Raw genomic sequence first — 22,232 nt, forward strand, 5'->3', positions numbered from 1 at the left:
GCTTTTCATTATTAACCCTTATTTCAAAGGCAGTGAATTAGCAGAATCCTTAGGACACTTGGCAAAATGCTTAGTGGCATTTTGTCTGGCTACACTCTGAGTTCAAATTCCACCAAGGTGCTTTTCATCCTTTTAAGATTGATAAAGTAAGTAGCAGTTAAACACTAGGTTTGATGTAATTGACTTACCCTGTCCCCTGCAATTGCTGACCTTGTGCCAAAATTTCATAATTCCATAATTGTTTACATAAGTGTTATCCATATGCATATATATCTATACTTAATTTCTTTAGGCCACATGTGCATTCTGTGAGGTTATTCCAGTTTTAGTCTAGCACATGTTGGACATCTTTTTACATATTGCTCCTCATATAACTCTCATCAGACTGCCATACTTCTAATTTCAAGCAGTTCCTTATTGCAATGGAGACAATGTATGCCACCATACACAGCATAATTAAGGTTATCAAACTAGTTGGTGGAACAATTCCCTTTACCATCTTCAACCGTTAACTTAATTTTCAATGATTTGAATAGCTTTTCAACCACAGAACAATAACTCCAATTATTTAAAAAAAAAACTTTTAATTCACTAGATTAAAATACCTAGTGTCTTGCTATGTCCAAGAAAACCCATCATCCACAGCAGAATTGCTAGTGCTACTCCTCCTGCTAAAGAGGATTGGCTTGTGAGGGCCCTGTGTCAGTGTGACATAGAAAATACCCATACTGGCACCACATAAGGGCACCTGTGCTGGTGCCATATAAAAATGTAAAGTGGTTGGTGTTAGGAAGGGCATCCAGCCATAGAAACCCAGTCAAATCAGACTGGAACCTGGTGCAGCTTTCCTGCTTGCCAGCTCTGGTCAATCCATCCAATCTATGCCAGCATGTAAAGCAGATGTTAAATGATGATGATGATGATCAATGTTTCAACAAGCTGAATGAAAGAATCTTCATCAGCAGAATCATAGTTCTTTCAAACCAACATTAAAAAAGTTCAATTGTAACAATACATCAATATGTGATATTTGACATCCCTTTACATATTTCATACTTCGAATGCCATTATTTATAATTCCTGTTTGAAAAAAAAACGAGCTGATGTTATTTTTAGTAAACCACATTTTTTGCCAAAGATATCGCCTATGATATGAGACTAATTTAAATTTTTGTCAATCAGAAGAAGAAAAAAAAAAAACCATGCTTCTCAAGTACATCATACAATTGTCAAAGCTTCCTTTTCAGTATTTAAGTATCTGGCTTCAGCTGTGGTTAATACTTTTGAACAATATAATACAAAATGACCATTTTGTGAAAATAATCCTGAGCTCGAAAGCGGAAATGTTTTAGGCACAGGTGTGGCTGTGTGGTAAGAAGGTTGCTTCCTAACCACATGGTTCCACATTCACACCTACTGCATGGCACCTTGGACATGTATCTTCTACTATAGCCTCGGGCTGACCAAAGCCTTACGAGTAGACTTGGTAGAGGGAAACTGAAAGACGCCTGTCATATATATATGTGTATGTGTATGTCTTTGTGTCTGTGTCTGTCCCTCACTATTACTTCACAACTAGTGTTGGTGTGTTTACATCCATGTAACATAGCACTTCAGCAAAAGAGACTGGTGGAATAAGTACCAAACAACTTGGCAAGTGTCTTCTACTATAGCCCCAAGCTGACCAAAGTCTTGTGAGTGGATTCAATAGACAGAAACTGAAAGAAACCCATCATATGTATATATATGTATGTTGGTGATTGTCTTTAAAGAATATCACCATCATAGAGGCAGTGTCCTTTTCCAGTTTTTTGTGAAAGCATCTGTGGACATGGAGAGGACTGGAGACAAGAAGGACATCCAGCTATAGAAAATCTGTGAGTGTATAGGAGTGGACATTAAAAATAATGACAACAATGGTCTCACTGAATCTCACTGGGTTTTAGATACCTGAAAACTTTCTGTTTTATCTTTCAAGAAAAATGAAGCATCAAGTTTATGAAGTGCTGCAAGAGGTATTGTGGGCTTTTAATAATGATCATTAAATTTTTCATAGAAATTAACTGCTTTTTATTATTTTGTAGTTTTATATCTTAAGTTTTGTGAGTGGATTTAGTAAAGAGAAACTGAAAGAAGCCCCCTCCCCTTCTCTATTCCAACTGCCTACCGGACCACAACCACATGTCATCTCTCTCTTGTCCTCCCCCTGTCAGTATATCACTGTTACTGTACTGTTGCACTCCCCCTCTCTTCAGAATCCCTCTGCCTTCTCCAACTTGTGCTTCATTGATCATTCCCCACCTCTTATTCATTGCTTTTTATAATCACCTTTTGACCTTGTAGTTATTGCCTACTTCCTCTTCCCTCTGCTATTCCCTCATCTCTTGCTCTTCCATACACTCTTGAAAACCCTCACCCACCCATACTTCTACCCTCGCTCACTTCGACTCACCTTGAAGAGTCATCTGAATACCTCATTACCATTATCTCTTTGCAGCTCCTACTGATCATTCTCACCTTCTCTTTGAAATGTGAGTGGTCATGCAGCTTCTCTACGAGAACCTGCTCTGCCACCCCAACTTCTCTCATACTTTTAACCCCTCATCTCATAGTATAAAGCCCCTGTTTTGGGTTTCATAGTCTTGCGAGATGCATGGCGGTCTCACTAATGCCAGTGGCATGTAAAAAGCTCCCAGTACACTTTGTAGAGTGGTTGGCATTAGGAAAATAATTCAGGTGCAGATGTAGCTGTATGGTAAGAAGCTTGCTTCCCAACCACATGGTTCCGGGTTCAGTCCCACTGCATGGCACCTTGGGTAAGTGTCTTCTATTATACCTTTGGACTGACCAAAACTCTGTGAGTGGATTTTGATAGACAGAAACTGAAAGAAGCCCACCATATAGATATTTGTATATATTTATGTGTGTGTGTTTGTCCCCTCCACCATTGCTTGACAACTGATGTTGGTGTGTTTATGTCCCCATAACTTTGCAGTTTGGCAAAAGAGACATATAATAAGTACCAGGCTTACAGAGAATAAGTCCTGGGGTCAGTTCCTGCGACTAAAACCCTTTAAGGTGGTGCTCCAGCATGGTCACAGTCAAATGGCTGAAATAAGTAGAAGAATAAAAGAAAGAAAAGAATATCAGAAAATACAATGTCTCCTCCTACCCTGTACACTTTGTAAAGAGATTGACAACTGAGCTTAAGAGAACACTTTAGACTTGTTAAGGATGTGTCAATTTCTCTAGTGCTGGTCTCACATTAAATTGCACACGCTACACTTTGTAAAGTTATTGGTGAATGAGAGGAAATGTTGTAGGCTCAGGGTCACCATTTAGTCTCATCTTGAGCTGGTACAATGATAAAATTCATCCAGTACACTTTGTTAAATGGTTGTCAATTGAGCAAGACATTATAGCATCAGGAGGGCCATATAGTATTGTCTTGCCAAGTACATGACACCCTTGCTAGGTGCTGGTGCCATTATAAAATGTATCCAGTGCACACTGTTAAGTGGGTGGTGTGAGGATGGACATCCAACCATAGTAAATGTACAAGAATGAAATGGACAGGCGAGATGTGGTTCCCCAACTATGCTTAGGAAGGCAGTAGTTCTGAATAAAAACAGACATGAGCTGTGACAACTCATTCAAATTGTGCCAGCATAGAAAGTGAATATCATGATGATGATGATGATCTTCTCAACAAATTCATATCTTCTTGGTATAGTCTCTATATATTCTGACAGGCCATTTGCTTCCTCTAGAAGAGCTTCATTTATAAATTTCCCTAGTTGTCTTCAAGCTTAAACTTTTCAAGTTAATGTTAAACTATTGACAATTCTTAGGTTCATATCAAGCAAAGAATGATTTATTCACATTCAAAGACAGTGACACTCTCAACTTGTATTCTCTTATCAATTCTCCACCAAATTGCTTTAGTTTGGTACCACATTTCCTTAAAGATTGGTTTGTTCAAGTCTGTCCACAAGTTCTGAAATATTAGAGTTATCTAGCTGCTATTATCATTTTGTATTTATTTTATTAACATTATTGGGTTTCACATTTGTCACTGAGTGGTTTTTTTTTTTTTTTTTTTTTTTTTGCCAATTTTATAGTGAAAGCTTGGCCCATCAATCCCTTTCAGAAAAGTCACCACAGGGATAATTGACTTGTGGCAGCCAAGTGTTCACAGCAGCATCATTTTTTGATCTTTCAATATCAACTCTTCATATCCTTGTGAAACAGAATTTGCAAAGCATTGAATTGTTCACTACAAAATTTTTCTCAACTGAATATAAGATGCACAACATCTTAATGGTGCATGCTTATATCTGCAAAAGTGACATATATAATCAGATCTATGCTTATTTCTGCCCATGATACCATCAAGATCATTTTTACTTTCTATTTTTAACATTTCAATGATCTGAAATTAAAAATTTATTTTGAGCTGTTAGATGAATTCAATGAATGCAGTAAGCTTTAAACGACCCATTTCAACATTTTCTAATACTTTCATACAATGTTTTCATGACTACATGTCATGAGTTTCATTTGAATCAATATCATCCTCTGCCTTCTGTCCTTTAGTTCCAATTTTATCAAATTCTTAAAAAGCAAACTGACTCATGTGATCTTTCAGAATACTTTGAATTGATTTAGTTAGGTTTCGATTTTGTGGTAAGAATCTGACCTTTTCAGAAATTAACAATTTCTTTTGAGGACAAACTAATGACATTATCTCAGATCTTGTACTGCTAAAATTCATTGTCAAGTCCCAGAGTTTCACCAAAACTTTTTGTATGACCATCATTTCTGTCTTAGATAAAAATGAGTTGCTTTTTGTCATTGGTATCCAGATCTTCCAATTTTGCCTGGAAGCAAAATGTAGCAGCCAAGCTTCTGTTACATCTGGGTCATTGAGTGGATGTTCATTGATACTATCCATCAATGCCATTATCATGTTGTACAGAATTTATCCAAATACATTCATAGTTGCACATGAGCATGGATATTCAAAAAGTTTTATTCAACTGAATAGTCAGGCTGCTGTTTTGCACTTCTTATCCTTTTGCAGTCATAGGATGCATAGGGATTCAATGAATATTTGCCAAACATACTGACCTTGTGTCATTTTTCTTAACTCGTTCCTGTATTTTTCATCCACTTCCCATCACATTGTTTTCCCCTCATGATTTTCACATGATTTTTCACTTGCTAGCACAAAAATAAAAAAAAGTAAAAATTGATATTAGCATAACAATTAAATTAGTGGTTTTATGAAGGTTTCATCTTCATTTACACTTGTTTACAACTGTTTTCTTCTTGTAATAAATCTTTGAGAATTGGAAAGTGTGTTGATTCTGGTCACTTTGCTCTTTTGAGATTTTATCTTAAAAACAAAAATTGAAAATGAACCAATTAGTTTTGATCAAAGAGTCAACACTATAAAGTCTTGGATTGTAAACTTGAGTCTTAGGAATGCATTTAACTAGATCTACCAAAGTTTTAGATTAGTGTATTGGTTTATCTTAAAACCAGTTAAATAGTCAGCAAGGAATTAATTTACATACAATTCTCTGTTTGAATATTGTCAAAGGAAAAAAAAAATTATAGAATTGAAACATAATTTGCCAAGTTGTACCAAATTTAAGAGAGAACTTAGTAATAAAGATGGGAGTTGGATTGCATTATCATACTAATACCAATTTGCTCAAACTAGATCTGTTTTTATCTGATTCAGATAGATAATGCTCAAAGTTTTACTTCAGTCAGTATTTTTTTTTCTTTTAATATAAAGTGGATGCATTGACATAAACAGTAAATGACTAGTTTTATGCTTTGCTTTTCAGTGTTCAAATCCCACCAAGGTTTATTGATAATTAAGTAGACTATAGGACATAAATAATTAGCAGTCATCTCCCTTTTACAAAAATGGGTCTTGTATTAGACAAAAATCATCTTCATCATCATAGGCATTGTTGTGTGGTTCAGAAGTTTGCTTCACAACCATTGGACAAATGTCTATATAGGAGCAGGTATGGTTGTGTACTTAAGATGTTTACTTTGCAAAAAACTGGTTCCAGATTCAGTTCCACTGCACAGCATCATGGACAAATGTCTTCTGTTATAGCCCCAGGCTGACCAATATCTTGTGAATAAATTTGGGAAACAGAAACTGTATGGAAACCTACAATATGTGTGTGTGTGTGTTTGTGTATGAATATTTACATTTCACAGCTTTGTTTGTGACTGGCTGAGTAAAGCAGTGACATGATTACTTCCCTTGTTGATAATATATAGTTGTTTGATGATTTTGAGGAACTGTGGAATAAAAAAAAAGAATCATTTGCTTGAAGAACAGGTAAGGATGGGTCAACAGGAAGCACATTCAGCCATAAAATCCTGCTTCAGATGAGTTGGACTAAGCTGGGGAAAACAGACTTTAAGCCAACAAATGAGTGAGCAAGTCTACAATATAAAATCTCTCTATCTTTCAGTCTCTCATCCTACAACTTGTCTTTCATAAAGCTTAACCATAACATTTCCTCCCATAATTTTTCTAGTAGTTTCTTCTGCTACAGGTAGATACTCTTGCTACCAACTTGTAGCATGTACTCCTCATTTCCTTTACATATCCATACAAGCATAACTGTCTCTCCTGATCACATTGTTCTTTACCTTTCTTATCCAGCTGCTCTTTTGACTGTCCAGTCTTTCTTAAATTAAAATATTGCATTCATTGGCCATATTTTGTTCATCTCTTTCTGACCACTGTAGATCTGTGGAACTCCTGGCTCATCTGTCACCCTTTTATAGCATCTCACATTTTATGCATGTCTCTTACATTCTACTCTTTCTCCAATACATCTCTTAAGCAGAACTTATCTACAACTTGTCACAAACTTAGTAGCTCTGATTTATATTGTATGATTACATAATACTCTATAAATTTGGGCTGTCTAAAGTTCTGGACACCTTATAATCTCTCTCTCTCTCCCTTCCCCTTCTCTGAAATCTAACTTTCTATTTCTTATATTCACTGCTGGCATCAAATACACAGTACTAAATTTGTATTTTAGCCATGCCTACATTCTGTGTACACTAAATGGAACTGGGGTTTGAGTCTTATAGTTATTGAATAGTTTGTCTTAATCATAATGACCTTTAAGCCTTTTATCTCTTGGCTACTTTATCACATTTCAAACTTTTTCTGTAGCTCTCTGATAGATTCTGTGACGAGATCCAGCCAGTTCTGAACACCTGCTTATTCACTTCAAATATATAATGAAGAAAAGAGGGCTGAGGACAAAGCCCCAGTGAACATCCATCTGCATGGTAAATTATCTTGCTAATTGCACTTTTTATATGACTTGAACTATTATCTGAAGCCATTCATCCACATATACGTTTCAATGACACCAAATTACAGAATGTGACAAACCAAATATCTGTCTGCAAATTGAAAAACGTATTGTGAGGTTTTTTTCTTTCTCCTTTACTACAAAAATTTATTTAATATTTCTTCTAAAAAATTAAGATACAGTGGCAATGCAGGTAGAACATAAAATATCAATAACAATGATATTGGAATTTTTCCTTGGAAGTATTTGATTAGGCCTGAAATCTAGAGTTAAAAACTGCTTTACAAAGATTTAACCCATTAGCATTCAGATTACTCTGTCAACTGTATTGATTATTTAGTCATATTATTTTGAATTAATCATGCATTATCTCGTAGCTTTGAGATTTTGATGATGTGATTGTTTATTTTCAGAATGACAATATAGGGTAGGTGTGAGAAGCTGCATCTGGCCAGTTTGAGCATAAATCAGACAGAATATTTTGGCTGGATGTGGCCAGTTTAAATGCTAAAGGGTCAATGAACAAGGAAAATAAATATAAATTACATATCCATTCCACTGATGTGCCAAATTTGTGTGGAATATTAGAATTGTGGTATAGAATTTAGGGTAGGTGGATTATGTTTTGAGGATTAGCAGTGTCTGAATGGGCTGATGTGTTTAAGGAGTAAATGGGGCAAGTATTGTGATGCATGGTCTTTATAGTACCAGTTGATACTCCTTCAGCTCTAGCTGGTTGCTAAATGTTAATTTTTTTTATTATTATCAAAATGGCAGCAGTTTACCAATATTACAGCTTATCGCTTTAATGGTAATTGCAATGTTCCTGTTCATCTTCTTGCATTTTCAGGGTTTTTTTAAACTCTAATATGTATATGTTGCAATGTTCTTTGATTCAGACATGCAACAGCCAAACTGTGTTACTGATATAAACATTCTGCGGACAAGATGCTCTGGATCTCATATATTGATGTTTGCAGCCACATTTCTGTGTTGTGGGTGGGGCTGTTGACCATCACAGAGGTTTTTGTCATTAGGTATCTGTTTGATAAACACTTCCATAAGAACATTCCCTGAGTGGATCAGCTTCATATTTAGCCTTTCCTGTCCAGATCACCCTACATTCAGTGTCAAGGTAGGGTAACATAAAAATAAGAAAACAAACTTACCCATATGTAGCAATAATGCAGCAAAATAGATCAGGCTATCCATACTACACAATTCCAAAAAGTTCCTAAAAGCCAGTGGATACTCAGTGTCTGTACCAGTTGTCGTTATGGTCCCAAGCCCAAGAAACAAGAATCCAATAAGAAAAAGAAAGAAAAAAAAAACAAAGCTAGTAATTGACTAGCTAAAATTGAATGTGTGCTAAAGTGTATTAAAAGTACCTGTTAAGTTCTCTCTACAGATTTTCTATTGAATTTATGGCTAGTACTGAAAGTTACAACATTTTGTATATGAATACATTTGTGTAAATAATGTGATTGAAGATAGAAAAATTGGTAGTGTCTAAGCATGTTTCAGGAGATCTTGCTCCTTTTTCAGGACCACATCCAGCCCATTGAAACATAATACACAAGCTCAAATTCTACATCTGCATGCACGTGGTAATTTGAATATCACAGAAAAACTCAACATGCTAAAAGAATGGATATATAATTTATATCTCTCTCTTGTTCTCTAAATACTTTGAAAAGTGATTTTAACTCAAAATATTTGGACTAATTAAATATTAAATATTTGGACTAATTAAATATTTGGACTAATTAAATATTTGGACTAATTAAATTTGGACTAATTAAATATTTCTAAAGTATAGGCACAGGCATGACTGTGTAGTAAGAAGCTTGTTTTCCAACCACACAGCTCCAGGTTCAGTCCCACATTGGGCAAATGTCTTCTACTATAGCCTTAGGCCAACCAAATCTTTGTGAGTGGATTTGGTAAATGGAAACTGAAGGAAGTCTGTTTTATATATATTTATATATGTACATATCTTGTGTGCATCTTTGTGTTTGTTCCCCAATCACTGCTTGACAACCGGTGTTAGTGTGTTTACGTCCCTTTAACCTAGCGGTTCAGCAAAAGACCCCGACAGAATAAGTGCTAGGCTTAAAGAATAAGTTCTGGGTTCAGTTTGTTCAACTAAAAACCCTTGAAGGCAGTGCTCCAGCATGGCCGCAGTCAAATGATAAACAAATAAAAGAATAATATTCAGCATGTCATATTTGATATTTAATGTTCTTTCTGCATTCATAGTCTCTATTTTTGTGATAGGAATTTTAGAGATATTTGATGGTCCCTGTTTCTAATGGTATTTACTACAACATTCAGTTTGTGGGCATAACCATTCCAGTTCAATCCCTAAACTCATTACATTGATAATTCAAGTAGTTAATTTCTGTATGAGGGCAATGCCCATAATTTTCCATGCCCTTCTAAATTCTTTTGCATAACTACAAAGGCTTTAGCTGTCTCATTGCTCTTGGTCTCTTCACAAGATACTTAGTCTTTATCTCAACTACTGTACTTTGTGCTAGATAGCATTGATGTACAACATTCTTGGAAAACATCAGTTAACATTTTTAGCTGTATCATTGTATATAGTATGGATGATAGGTAGTAATTCTATTTTGTATAGTGACTGGAAGAGCATGCTTTTGAATACAAGTGACCAAAATGAGGCTTCCTTGGAAGATCTCTGGAGTAACTTGCTCAACAGAGTTCTTAGCGTGGAGATCAAGGAGTCTCTCCAGGTTAAATAACTACTTTTTTGAATTGAGAGGTCTTGTGCTATGGACAGGGGATTAAAATATCACAAAAATGGATTGCAAGACAGATCCTTCAAGCTGAGCCAACCAGTAGGAGACTCAAAGGTAGACCAAGAATGTGACAGTTGGATAGTATCTATAGTCTCAGTTGGTCATGCTTGAGAATCCAACTGGAAAGTGTAATGAGGGTTGCTTCTGATAGGACCCTATGGAAGAGATACCTGAGGACTACTCCCACAAACCCACCCAGGAATAGTGGGCAGAAAAAATGGATGAATGCAAAGTAGATCAAAGATTGCAATTTGATCCACTGAAATAAAATTCTAAGCTGAGTGATCTCTGTGTATCAAAATTACATTGCAACTTGTTCATCGGTTTATGTTTTGATTATTTCACTTTAGTATTTCTTGTAATTGTTTTTTTTTTTGTTTTTTTTTCTCTCCTCTAGATTTACTTCATCGTTGGCTATCATGTATTCAGAGTGGGCTCCGCTTCAACGGGAGATTCAATGTAACAAAGCCAACCAAAGTGTCCTACAGAAGTTCCCAGCAGCTGCTGGGAAAGAAATAGTTTGTTCTGTTGTAAAACATCTTGCAAAAAACTGCTCAACATCAACAATCGCTGTTGATCTTGAGGAAGACAAGGATGTAAAATGGACAATAGAGGTAATATTATTTTCCTTTTCTCTCTAGTTTTAAATATCATTTTGTTGACTTTGACTTAGTGGAGGCGCAATGGCCCAGTGGTTAGGACAGCGGACTCGCAGTCATAAGATCGTGGTTTCGATTCCCAGACCGGGCGTTGTGAGTGTTTATTGAGCGAAAACACCTAAAGCTCCACGAGGCTCTGGCAGGGGATGGTGGCGAACCCTGCTGTACTCTTTCACCACAACTTTCTCTCACTCTTACTTCCTGTTTCTGTTGTACCTGTAATTCAAAGGGTCAGCCTTGTCACACTGTGTCACGCTGAATATCCCCGAGAACTACATTAAGGGTACACGTGTCTGTGGAGTGCTCAGCCACTTGCACGTTAATTTCACGAGTAGGCTGTTCTGTTGATCGGATCAACTGGAACCCTCGACATCATAAGCGACAGAGTGCCAACAACAACGACTTTGACTTATAGTGTGTTTTCAAATACATTTTATCACTGAGAACCTAACAAGTCTGTCACTTGTCAGACACACAGAATTGTTTTAAGTAGAAATATCGATTATTGTTTTATTGTATTGATGTGAATATGTTGAGTATTGACTAATGATAGATTAGTGGCTGATAATTTAATTTGAAGTAATAGAATATTTTCAAGGTAGTAAATATTTAAATTAAACTGTCCATTCTTGACTTCAGTCTAAAGTAAGTTATATATTTACTTTATTTACAAATAGTTGCTTTTGTATGTATATTTTACAAAATGGTATGCTTATAATTTCATCAAAACTAACATATTTTCATTATTGCTATTAACTTGCACTCGGTATATTATTATTATCATTATTATTATTATTATTATTATTATTATTATTATTATCATCATCATCATCATCATTATCATTATTATTTCATTTAGGTGCTTTGCTTTGGCCTCAGCCTACCATTGACTGAGCATGAAGCCATTCGTGACTGTGTGAATATTTATTGTGATTGGTTGACATCTCTGACATCACCGCTAGAAAGTGTACCTAAACCTGTTATTGAAAACCCCAACCTCTATGCACGAGAAATTATCCATCATCTGCTGAACTTGTTTGTACCAAGAGTTGGATCGAGTATGTATTGTTTATTCACTCTTACTTCTTATCAAATTATTGGAACGAAAATCAAGTTTCTGTTCTAAAATATTATATGGTGTATCTGTTTAATAACGATAAAGTTTCAATTGGTTTAATTTAATCATTTCTCCAAATTCTTTTTACTTGAACTATGACCATATATTATACATTTCTTGTGTGTAGTGTTTTGTTGTTACCCCATTCAGGCTTTCAGTTGAGACTATTCCTGTTTGCAAACTGATTCAGATACCTGTTCAAACATTATATCATACAGATATGTAGATAAACCTACATTGAATCTGATAGATACATATAAATTTATTAACATTATTTTCAGATTAACATATGCCCATGTTTTATTCCCCACTCCTTCTTTGTAACAACATATTTAAAACACATTTAATCTTAAATATAAACCATAATAGAGAATTATTCTAATAAATCTTTTATTTATATATAGTGAATATGGTAGGAATAAATTAAAAACTAGTTTCCAAGATGAGAAAGAAGAAAAGAATAGGAATAAAGGGCAAAAAATTGAAATGATAACAATGATATATATATAGTGTTGTAAGTAAGTAAAAAATTAATTAATAACTGAAAATGACTAATAATGACTTAACTGATTGATGTTATGAATTCAAAGTCAACCAATGAATACAACTACTCTTCATGTCTCAATGTTTAACCTATGTTCTACACAATGGAAAACTGAGACCTATAAATACTGGCCATAAACAAACTTTCAAACAGCTGCAGTGGACCTCGGTCATAGACCACATTGCACTTTTGCAGTGAAAATTTTGACAGCTCATTAAAATAAAGTAAAAATGAACTTGACAACCTTTGTTTATTTTCAAATGGCCAGAATGACTCTAATGATTTTTTACTTTGAGAGTTAAGAAATGTGAAGAGTGGCAAGCTGGTAGAATCATTAGCATGCTGGGCAAAATGCTTTGCGGCATTTTGTATGTCTTTACATTCTGAGTTCAAATTCTGCCAAGGTTGACTTTGCCTTTCATCTTTTCAGGGTCAATAAAATAAGTATCAGTTGAGCATTGGGGTGAATGCAATTGATTTAACCCTTCCCCCAGACTTACTGGCCTTGTGCCAAAATTTGAAACCAATGTTAAGAAATGTGTGTGCGTGTGTATTTTATATACAAACACATGAATATGATGGACTGTCACATTGTAGATGACAGATGAGGGTTCTTCAATTTCTTGCTGAACAACCTACACAGATGATTAATTTATAATGATCCAACGTTTGTATTGTACATTAGCTGATTCACTCCATCAAGTTGACCATTGCCTGTACAGGTGCATGGTGTGTCACATGTCAGATGCTGAAGTGATCATAAAGCACTGCCTGATCTGGGAATTGAAATCACAATCTTGTGATCATGAGAGCAACATCCTAACCACTAGAGCATTCGCCCTCACACAGATGAATTTATCTTTATGTAAAGTAAATATACATAATTGTATGTCTGATACTAGGGCAAAGAGATTCATAGGAGTCTTCCAAGACAGGAATCATGAACACTTGAGGAAGGGTAAGATTCATTTATCTAGAGTTAATTTTTCATTTAAATGCTCATTATTGAATTGCTATTTTAAACTATGAGCAGCCATGAAACAAAGAATGCCCATATCTCAACATCATGAATATACAATAGTTTCTTCCTGTTTTGCACTGTTGTTGTTTTGTTGGCACTCCGTGCCATGCTGTGGATATAGCTTGAAACCTTGAAACCACATGGTTACGAAGTAGACACTGTGTCAACACAATCATAACTGTGCCTATTGCAAATATAGTAATCAATCAAGGCTTCAACCGTAAAGACGGGTATGACAAAAGTAAATTGTTTTTAGTTTTAAGGTAGAAATTGGAAGTTCTTGATTAATTAAGCTGAATTAGTGATCAATGACATTTGGTATTTTTTAAATTTTTATTTCAGTGAATTATGATTTTGTTTCCAACTTTTTCCTTTGCTTTATTTTATACGCTTTTATATTTTTCAAACTCTCGTTAAAGGTGTGGACCATGTTAAACGCCAGTCAGCACAGTGTCAGCGAGTGTTGCGCAGTATTGAAACTGTTGCTTTGGACTCAACTATACTCACAAGAAGTACGTGGGAAACTATGCTGAAGTTTCTTCTTGCTGCTAATGATAGCCTATTAGCACCACCAGCTGAGAAAGGTAACATATTTTCATTGTTAATACTCTTCACTTATTAGTTATAGAAAGATTATAAGTGAAGAAAAACTATTTCATGATTTGTTATCTGAACTGAAACACATATTACTAAATGTATTTTTTTTTTTTTTTACTTTCTAGAATTGTTCATTTTATCGAGGTGGTAAAGCTGTATTTTGTGAACGCTCGTTAGTAATTAGAAATAATTTGTCTGAAGTTACTTTTGAGATAATGCCTTTGTGCTTCATTAAGTTTTCCATACTATCATTGTCATCTTTTTTTTTTTCTTATTAGGCAATGTTGTTCATGTGTTTTATTTTCTTCATATTTCTAATGTAATGTGTATTCATTTGTCCTTCAAATTTCATCTCATGAAAAATTGAGTAATGAATTAACCATCATGCAGCTTCCAGAGGCACTTGTTTAATGTAATAATGAAAGCTGAAAGAATGATAAGGCTCTACATACATTGATATTATTACACTTCAATAGACATACATGCATTGTATGCATGTATGTATATGTAAAAATGCACAGTGTATGTGAGGTTAAGGTGCTGTAGCAGAAGACAGTATTTTCAGATCCTAATCTAAGTCATTGTATCACAATCTAAGGATAATAGATTATATGTCACAGTTTACTGATTAAAAATAAAACCACTTCTTCTGTATGGTTGAATGACTAGCGTTAGAAAGGATATCTGAATTTTAAAACTTCACCCCAATTATATATCTATATCTGTCTATCTATCTATCTATATATCTATAGATAGATAGATACATAGATATAACAACATGAACATGAGTGGAGAAAATCACATCTTTATTTGATGATTACACTGTACATTAATGACAGTCATTTCTATTGTGCCAGTATATCTAGATGTAAGAAACAGATACAAAGGTGAGTGGACAAACAAAAGAAAGTAGCACTCAACACAGGGAGTTACATAACAGTTCAGCTCAGCTTCATGCAACTTAAAGTTTTGTAGGCTTGTAGACCGACTCTAACTCCTAAGACATCTATATATATATATATATATATATATATATATATATATATATATATATATATATATACATATATATATTTTTCAATTGATAAGTTTATTGATCATACACATTCATTCTCATTTGTCATTTCAGCTTTTGCATGCTCTCAATAACTCAGTTGCTATTAGTGATACTGTTAATATTTGAGGTTTAGATGTTGGCAGTATTTGATGTAACTATCTGCTAGTGATATGAGTATTGCAGACAGAAAGACTTTGTGCAAATACTCTCTTTATTTCCAATTTATTTGTAGGGACAAATGTTCTTATATTCAAATCTCGAATACAAATAAATTGATGTAACTTCATCTAAATATATGTAAATAAGAAAATTTATATGTTGTTACATTTATGCTTGTAGGAATAGTACTTAATAATCATTAGTCAAGATAATAAATAGAAATGTCCTTATTTAGTCAGTATCTCTTTTCTGCAGTCCAGATACTGAAAGGAAAATTTCTATGATTATTTAGTTTTTCTTCTTAGCACTATGTTACTACTTAATCTCAACATACTTCTCACCATTCATTACTGTTATCATCACCATCACCACCTCACCAATAATAATATTGATGATTTCTTGCACTGGCACAAGGGGGTCATAATTATGCAAGAGAAATATATAGTTACTTGGATCAACTCTGTAGAGGTGCATGGCTTAGTGGTTAGAGTGTTGGACTCATGATCATAAAAATGTGGTTCCGATTCCTGGACTGGGTGATGCGTTGTGTTCTCGAGCAAAGCACTTCATTTCATGTTGCTCCAGTCCACTCAGCTGGCAAAAATGAGTAATCCTGTGCTGGACTGGTGTCCCATCCAGGTGGGGCATATATATGCCATGGAAACCAGGAAAACTGCCTTATAAGTCTATGTTACTCAGGAAGGAACTTTAGCCTTTATCCTAGCTGAATCAACTCCAGTGTATGTCCAGAACTTATTTTATCAAACCAAGATGCAAGAAAGACAAACATTAGCACTAACAGGATGTGAACTACTGATGACATTGATGATGATGATGATGATGATGATAGTGGCAACAATTGATTTCTTTATTTTTACCACAAGGATAACAGATGAGAGGAGGAATACAGTTAGAATACATTGCTGGCCAGCTGAGTTTTTGATTGTTATCCTTATTCTTAGAACCCCCTTTCATTACTATTTATATTTTAGTGAACCCCTGTAGCCATTTGACATTTAAAAACTAGTTTTATAAATACATTTTTCAAGATTCCTTTTTTTTTGTTTTTGACAAATTCACTTGTGTAGGTTCATCATCATCATCATCATTGTTTAACGTCCGCTTTCCATGCTAGCATGGGTTGGACGATTTGACTGAGGACTGGTGAAACCAGATGGCTACACCAGGCTCCAATCTGATTTGGCAGAGTTTCTACAGCTGGATGCCTTTCCTAACGCCAACCACTCAGAGAGTGTAGTGGGTGCTTTTACGTGTCACCCGCACGAAGGCCAGTCAGGTGGTACTGGCAACAGCCACTCTCAAAATGGTGTATTTTATGTGCCACCCGCACAAGAGCCAGTCCAGGGGCACTGGCAATGATCTCACTCGAAAATCCTTATACATGTCACGGGCACAAGTGCCAGAAAGGCGACGCTGGGCACAGAACTATGTAAAACGTTTGCAAAAGAAATTTAGCTGTTTCTTACATCTAAAGTAAAAATTTTTCATGGACCCTTAAAATACTACTGTGGATCTCCAGTTTACTGTTTTGCTTGCATGGACTGCCAAAAATCTTATATGGACCCTTGTTGAGAACCATTGTTGCAGAAATGTCAGACATGTTGCCTTATGGTATTTGGCCATGTTCTGAGTTCAAATCTAGCAGGAGTTGTCTGTAACTTCTCATCCCTCCAGGAAAGATAAAATCATTGCCAGTCAATAATTGAGCACCATTAAATTAACTGCGCCTTATTTTTCATCCCACTGGACCCAGTAAAATAAGTACCAGTGATATACTAGATATCACAGTTAACTGCAAAAGAAACAAAACAAAAAAAAAGCATCAGCCTTATGCGTAGCTGAAAGAAATCCTTATCATTAAGTTGTGTGTACAGTGCAATGGTAAGTGCATGGTGATGAATCTAGTGATTGTCATTGTTGTTTGGCCCCAGTTCATTTCTGATTGAGCAGGCCTATTATCCATTATGTTCAGCTACTTTATCTTGTTTTTGACTATAGTGTATTTCCATGGTTACATTATTCAATATAACCTCTTTTAAGCCATTAAGAGTGATTTGGTTGTTATTTCTAGAGGTTTAAGCAATCATGAAGCTCTCGTAAATTTATTGTTTATGATCAACTCATTTCTTATACATTGTTGGTAGAGGCATGAGTATCACACAATCCCATTTCATCTCTGATAGAAGTCTGAAGCAATATACCTAACTGAAACATTATGAATAACAATTATTAAAATATTAATATTTTATTTTTAGCGTATTACCTTCTATTATGTATCAATGCTATACACAGAAGTAAGATTTTTCTAAACCAAGTCTATGACTCCAGGCTGGTTTCCATTTGCTGTTGTTTGGATGTTGAGCTGGGAATCTTTAGGCCAAGTGTTCAATTCTTGAATCCAGTAGTGTATTGTGTTTTTGAGCAAGTCACTTCCATATTACTTCAGTCTCCTCCGCTAAAAGTGATTGCCACAATAGTTGAGTTAACCCTACAATGGATTATTTTTACTCTTGTACTCTCAGCCCCTTAACCATTTAGTATTCAGGTTATTCACTTAGCCATGTGCCATCTGAAGGTGCATGGTTCAGTGCTTAGAGTGTTGGGCTCACAGTCACCAGGTAGTGAGTTTGATTCCTGGACTGGGCTGTGTTGTGTTCTTCTGCAAGACACTTTATTTCACATTGCTCCAGTTCACTCAGCTGTAGAAATGAGTTGAGACATCACAGGTGCCAAGCTGTATCGACCTTTGCTTTTCCCTTGCATGACATTGCTGACATGGAAAGGGGAGGATGGTATGCATGGGTGATTGCTGGTCTTCCATAAACAACCTTGCCTGGACTTGTGCCTTGGAGGAGAACTTTCTAGGTGAAATCCCATGGTCATTCATGACTTAAGGGTGTCTTTACCTTTTTATTCTTTTAAGTTTGATGCTTATTTATTTAAATTGTTTTACATTATCTCATAGCTTCTGGATTTCGATGATATGATTGTTTATTATTAGAATACTATTGTAAGGTCAATGTGAGCGGCTAGATCTGGTCAGCTTAAAATGTAAAATGCATAGAATATTTGGGCTTGATATGGTTGATTTAAAAGCTGAAGGCTTAATCACCTTAGAAACTGGGGAACGCTCCACTTAATGAACCTATAGACTCAAAACAAACTTCAACTTTAGCTGATAGGTGTGAACCACTCCGTATCTTTTGCTTGAAGTCAGAATGGCTCTTTACTGAGTGTTTATTTGCTTGTATCTGATCATTAAAAGTCAAGCAACTGACTTTTAAATTGTATCATGCTTTTATCCTTTGTTTACATAGCATTTATCCTTTGTTGACACACAGCAAAGCAAAGTTCACAGTATATCATAATACAATTGTCTATGATAGCTTGAAATGATCTGTTTTCAGGTTGAAAAAACATAAAATGGATCCTAAAATCTTGCTAGTCATATTTATGTCTGAAATCAATCTCCAGTGTATAAGATTAATGGAAATTTATTTGACAATCACCTTTTATAGGATAAACCTTAACTGAAGAGGTTACTTGATATTTTTACACATATATTTGTGTGAAAGCATAAGCTTAGCAACTTAAAGGGCAAAATAAATCTAATAACTATAGCGAGGATGATACCAGCTATTATGTTTGATGGTGATTCTTTTTTTTTTTTTTCCTTCCAGTTTCATTTATTCTCCACATGATGCATTTCCAATAAACATTACTAATTTTGGAAAATTCTTTTTTGAAATTTTTTAACATGTCCTTCATCTTTTGAATTCTAAAATAAAAAAATCGTCATTGTTTGAACTGTAAAGAAAGGTGATATTTGTTCTGTTCTTAATTAGAACTCTGACATGATCATTAAGCATGAAAAACTAAATTTTAAGAAATGAATGGCAAATTATCAGAGTTGTTAAAACAGAAGACAAAAATGCCTTATGACATTTGTTTTGACTGTCTGTACTCTGAGTTCAAATCTCATCAAGTTACTTTATGTTATAAACTCCCTTTGGGGTTTTTGTTCCAGCTTTTTGTACCCTGAGTTCTTGGGTAGTAAATTTAACATCACATCCAGTTTAACATCACACCACTGGTATTAGAATGTTTTTAGCAGCATTTGCTCTGTTGCAAGCATTCAGGCAAAGGCCCTGATTTCAGGATATCTTCCTCCCTTCTTACCACCTGTCTCAGAGGCTCTGAAAAATTTAAGAGGCATGGGTTCTGCTTTTCCTTCACTAAGTGGTTAAATTTTTTTTTTACCAAATATGACTTCCTTTTTTTGAAATGGTAGTATGTGTGATTTAAGGGAATTTTGGCTGCTGTTTCTAACAGATCAATTGACCATGTAGAGGTTCCCCTCATTGGCTTGTAATTACATATATTGTTATTGAGTTGCTTCAATAAACCTTGATTAAACTGGTATTGGAAATGTTACACAAGCATTTTGCAGCAACTAGTCATAAGTATCTTCTTGCATAGCTTGGCCTTCTTGATATAGCCTTTTGTCTCTGCGTTGGTTGATATGGCCAACTTATATGGGTCAGATGATAGCTGGTGTAGACAAGTAACAGGGAAAAGATGAGGTTCCACACTGTGTGTTGGTAAAAAAGGTCACACGAGTTAGAATTGATCATAGATGATTTGGGATGAGTAACTATATAGGACTTCATTCACTGGTCTCTCTGAATTAAATTGTGTTGTACTGTTGGCCATCCAAACCATTATTGACCATTGTTGCAAGGAAGAAAGTTTAATAACTTTTGAGTTTTGAAGAGAATTATCACTTGCCAGTGGATGTTGATCATGTTTATCCCCATGTACTTACCTCTGAGAAGGGATAAATGTGAAACAGGGATAAATGTGAAACAACAGCTTCAATCAAGGAAAGGGTAATGTAGATACACTATGTATGGTGATTAAATAACCTATATTCAGTGTAAAATTTTTTTTAAACATTGGAGGTTCTATGGATGAATCCAGATTATACACCAAAAATGGAAAATGCCTTGATTATTTTATTCAAACAGTAAGGATTTTTAAGCAAGGCTATTGGTATGTAGTTTGGCATGAATAAGTGTGCAGTACTAATTATGAAAAGAACTCAAAAAATTAAATCTGGAATAAAAGTATCGCAAGATGATAATATCAGATTACAGAAAGAGAATGAGGGATTCAAGTACCTAGGGTAGCTGCAGGATGGGAGGGTAATAGAAAAAGAAATGAAAAAGTCTTCAAAAAGTACAAGGTAAAGGTTAGGAGGGTATTTGAAAAAAAAATAAAACTAAACAGAGGTCATGGGTCATGCCCACATATGAATTGCCTTCATAATTTTACCTCAAAAAGGAGTATTGTGTTGAGATACACCGCTTCTATTTTTTAAAAGGGACAAGGAGTTACTGGAATTAGATAGAAGTAGGAAATAAGGCATAATGATTATCAAGAAGAGAAGGAGGCAGAAATTTGTTAAATTTAAAAGACACCAACAGTGTTGAAGTTTGAGGTTTGAAAAATTATGTTATGCAAAGTCAAGAAAGACTATTGTCTGCAAGTAGAAATATCAAAGAAATCACTAAAATGGTGAAGGATTGTGAGAATCAAAAGAATAATAGGAGAAAGAAAGAACTACTTAACCAGTTCATGTAACAAAGTGAGGATGGTGTAAATGAAGGATGATGGTTAGGGCCATGAGATGGAGCCTGAAACAAGAAACTGAATTACTATTTATAGCCTCTAAAGAACAAGCTATAAGAACAAACTTGATAAAAATAAACATTAATAAAACTTAGCCAGATAGTAAATTCAGAGTATGTGGAAAAGAGAATTAAAGTATTAATCATCTTTTAAGGAGAGGGAGTAAGCAAGCACAAAAAGAGTATAAATACAAGCATGATTGTGTTGGTAAATAAGTGCATTGAGATATTAGCCGAGTTTGTGGATTTGAAGTAACAGAAAAGTTTTGTGAACACAAGTCAGAGGCTCTCATGGTAAACAATGATTATTTGGTTTTATGGAATTCCTCCATAGACGTAGGTCATATTATTGAAGCAAGGAGATGAGATATGATCATGGAATACAAACAGTGTAAGATCATTGACTTTGCAATCTTATTTGATTGTATAGTGGATGTCAAGGAAGCTGAGAAAATTGAGAAATATCAAGACTTAGAGAGAAGAAATTGTAGAACATAAAGAGGAAAATTGTTTCTGTGGTAATTGGCACACTCAGCTTAATGTCCAAACTGCTACATAAGAGCTGAATATTATTGGAATTGAAAAGCATATTGTCATCCTGCAAGGAATCCCCATCTTGTATTTTGCAAAAATTCAAGATTCTTGAGATTTGAGGAGCCTTGTCACCAAACATCTCTGCTAACTAAATTAATATGTATTTGTTTTTGTATAACAGTAATAAAGTTTTTTTAATATTGGTACAAGCCATGAATTTGTTGAATAGAATTTAGTCAATTTAATCAACCTAGTATTTGGTTTCTACTTACTTCATTGACCATAGAGGAATGAAAGACAAATTCAACTGAAGTTTAAAGAGATGAAATGCCAGATCTTCCCCATTAATAATGATAATAATAGGTACCTGCCTCAGCAATGATTAAAAAAAATCATTTAGATAATTACATAACTCAAATCCTGGGACTTATAAATAGACACAAAATGCAGAAAATAATACTACTAGGAATTATACATATTCTGTGCATGCACTTCATATGCTAAACTACTTCCTTTTGGGGTTAATAAATACAATACCAGTTCTATACTATGGTCAATTCTTCTCTTTCTGGAAGAAATCAATTGTAGGCAGACTTGGTGAGGAATGAACTCTACCAAGTTAAAATTACCCAAGACATGTT

General features: G+C 34.8%; 1 protein-coding gene across 13 annotated transcripts in view; it reads left to right on the forward strand.

Moving 5' to 3' along the window:
• The window catches only part of LOC106878239 (ral GTPase-activating protein subunit beta), a 139,455-nt gene that overhangs the window by 5,013 nt on the left and 112,210 nt on the right, over nucleotides 1–22,232 (forward strand). For 11 of the 13 annotated variants that reach the window (XM_089349107.1, XM_089349104.1, XM_089349110.1 and 8 more), the window contains exons 2-5: nucleotides 7,226–7,344; nucleotides 10,590–10,806; nucleotides 11,711–11,909; nucleotides 13,953–14,117. In XM_089349107.1, the coding sequence (XP_089205233.1) occupies nucleotides 10,612–10,806; nucleotides 11,711–11,909; nucleotides 13,953–14,117 (559 nt within the window). In that variant the 5' untranslated portion in view covers nucleotides 7,226–7,344; nucleotides 10,590–10,611. The remainder of the gene's footprint in view (nucleotides 1–7,225; nucleotides 7,345–10,589; nucleotides 10,807–11,710; nucleotides 11,910–13,952; nucleotides 14,118–22,232) is intronic. The other 2 variants (XM_089349108.1, XM_089349106.1) reach the window with 1 other exon arrangement.

The sequence above is a fragment of the Octopus bimaculoides genome, chromosome 3 (genome assembly GCF_046866305.1).
Source record: "Octopus bimaculoides isolate indiv1 chromosome 3, ASM4686630v1, whole genome shotgun sequence".
Lineage (NCBI taxonomy): Eukaryota > Metazoa > Mollusca > Cephalopoda > Octopoda > Octopodidae > Octopus > Octopus bimaculoides.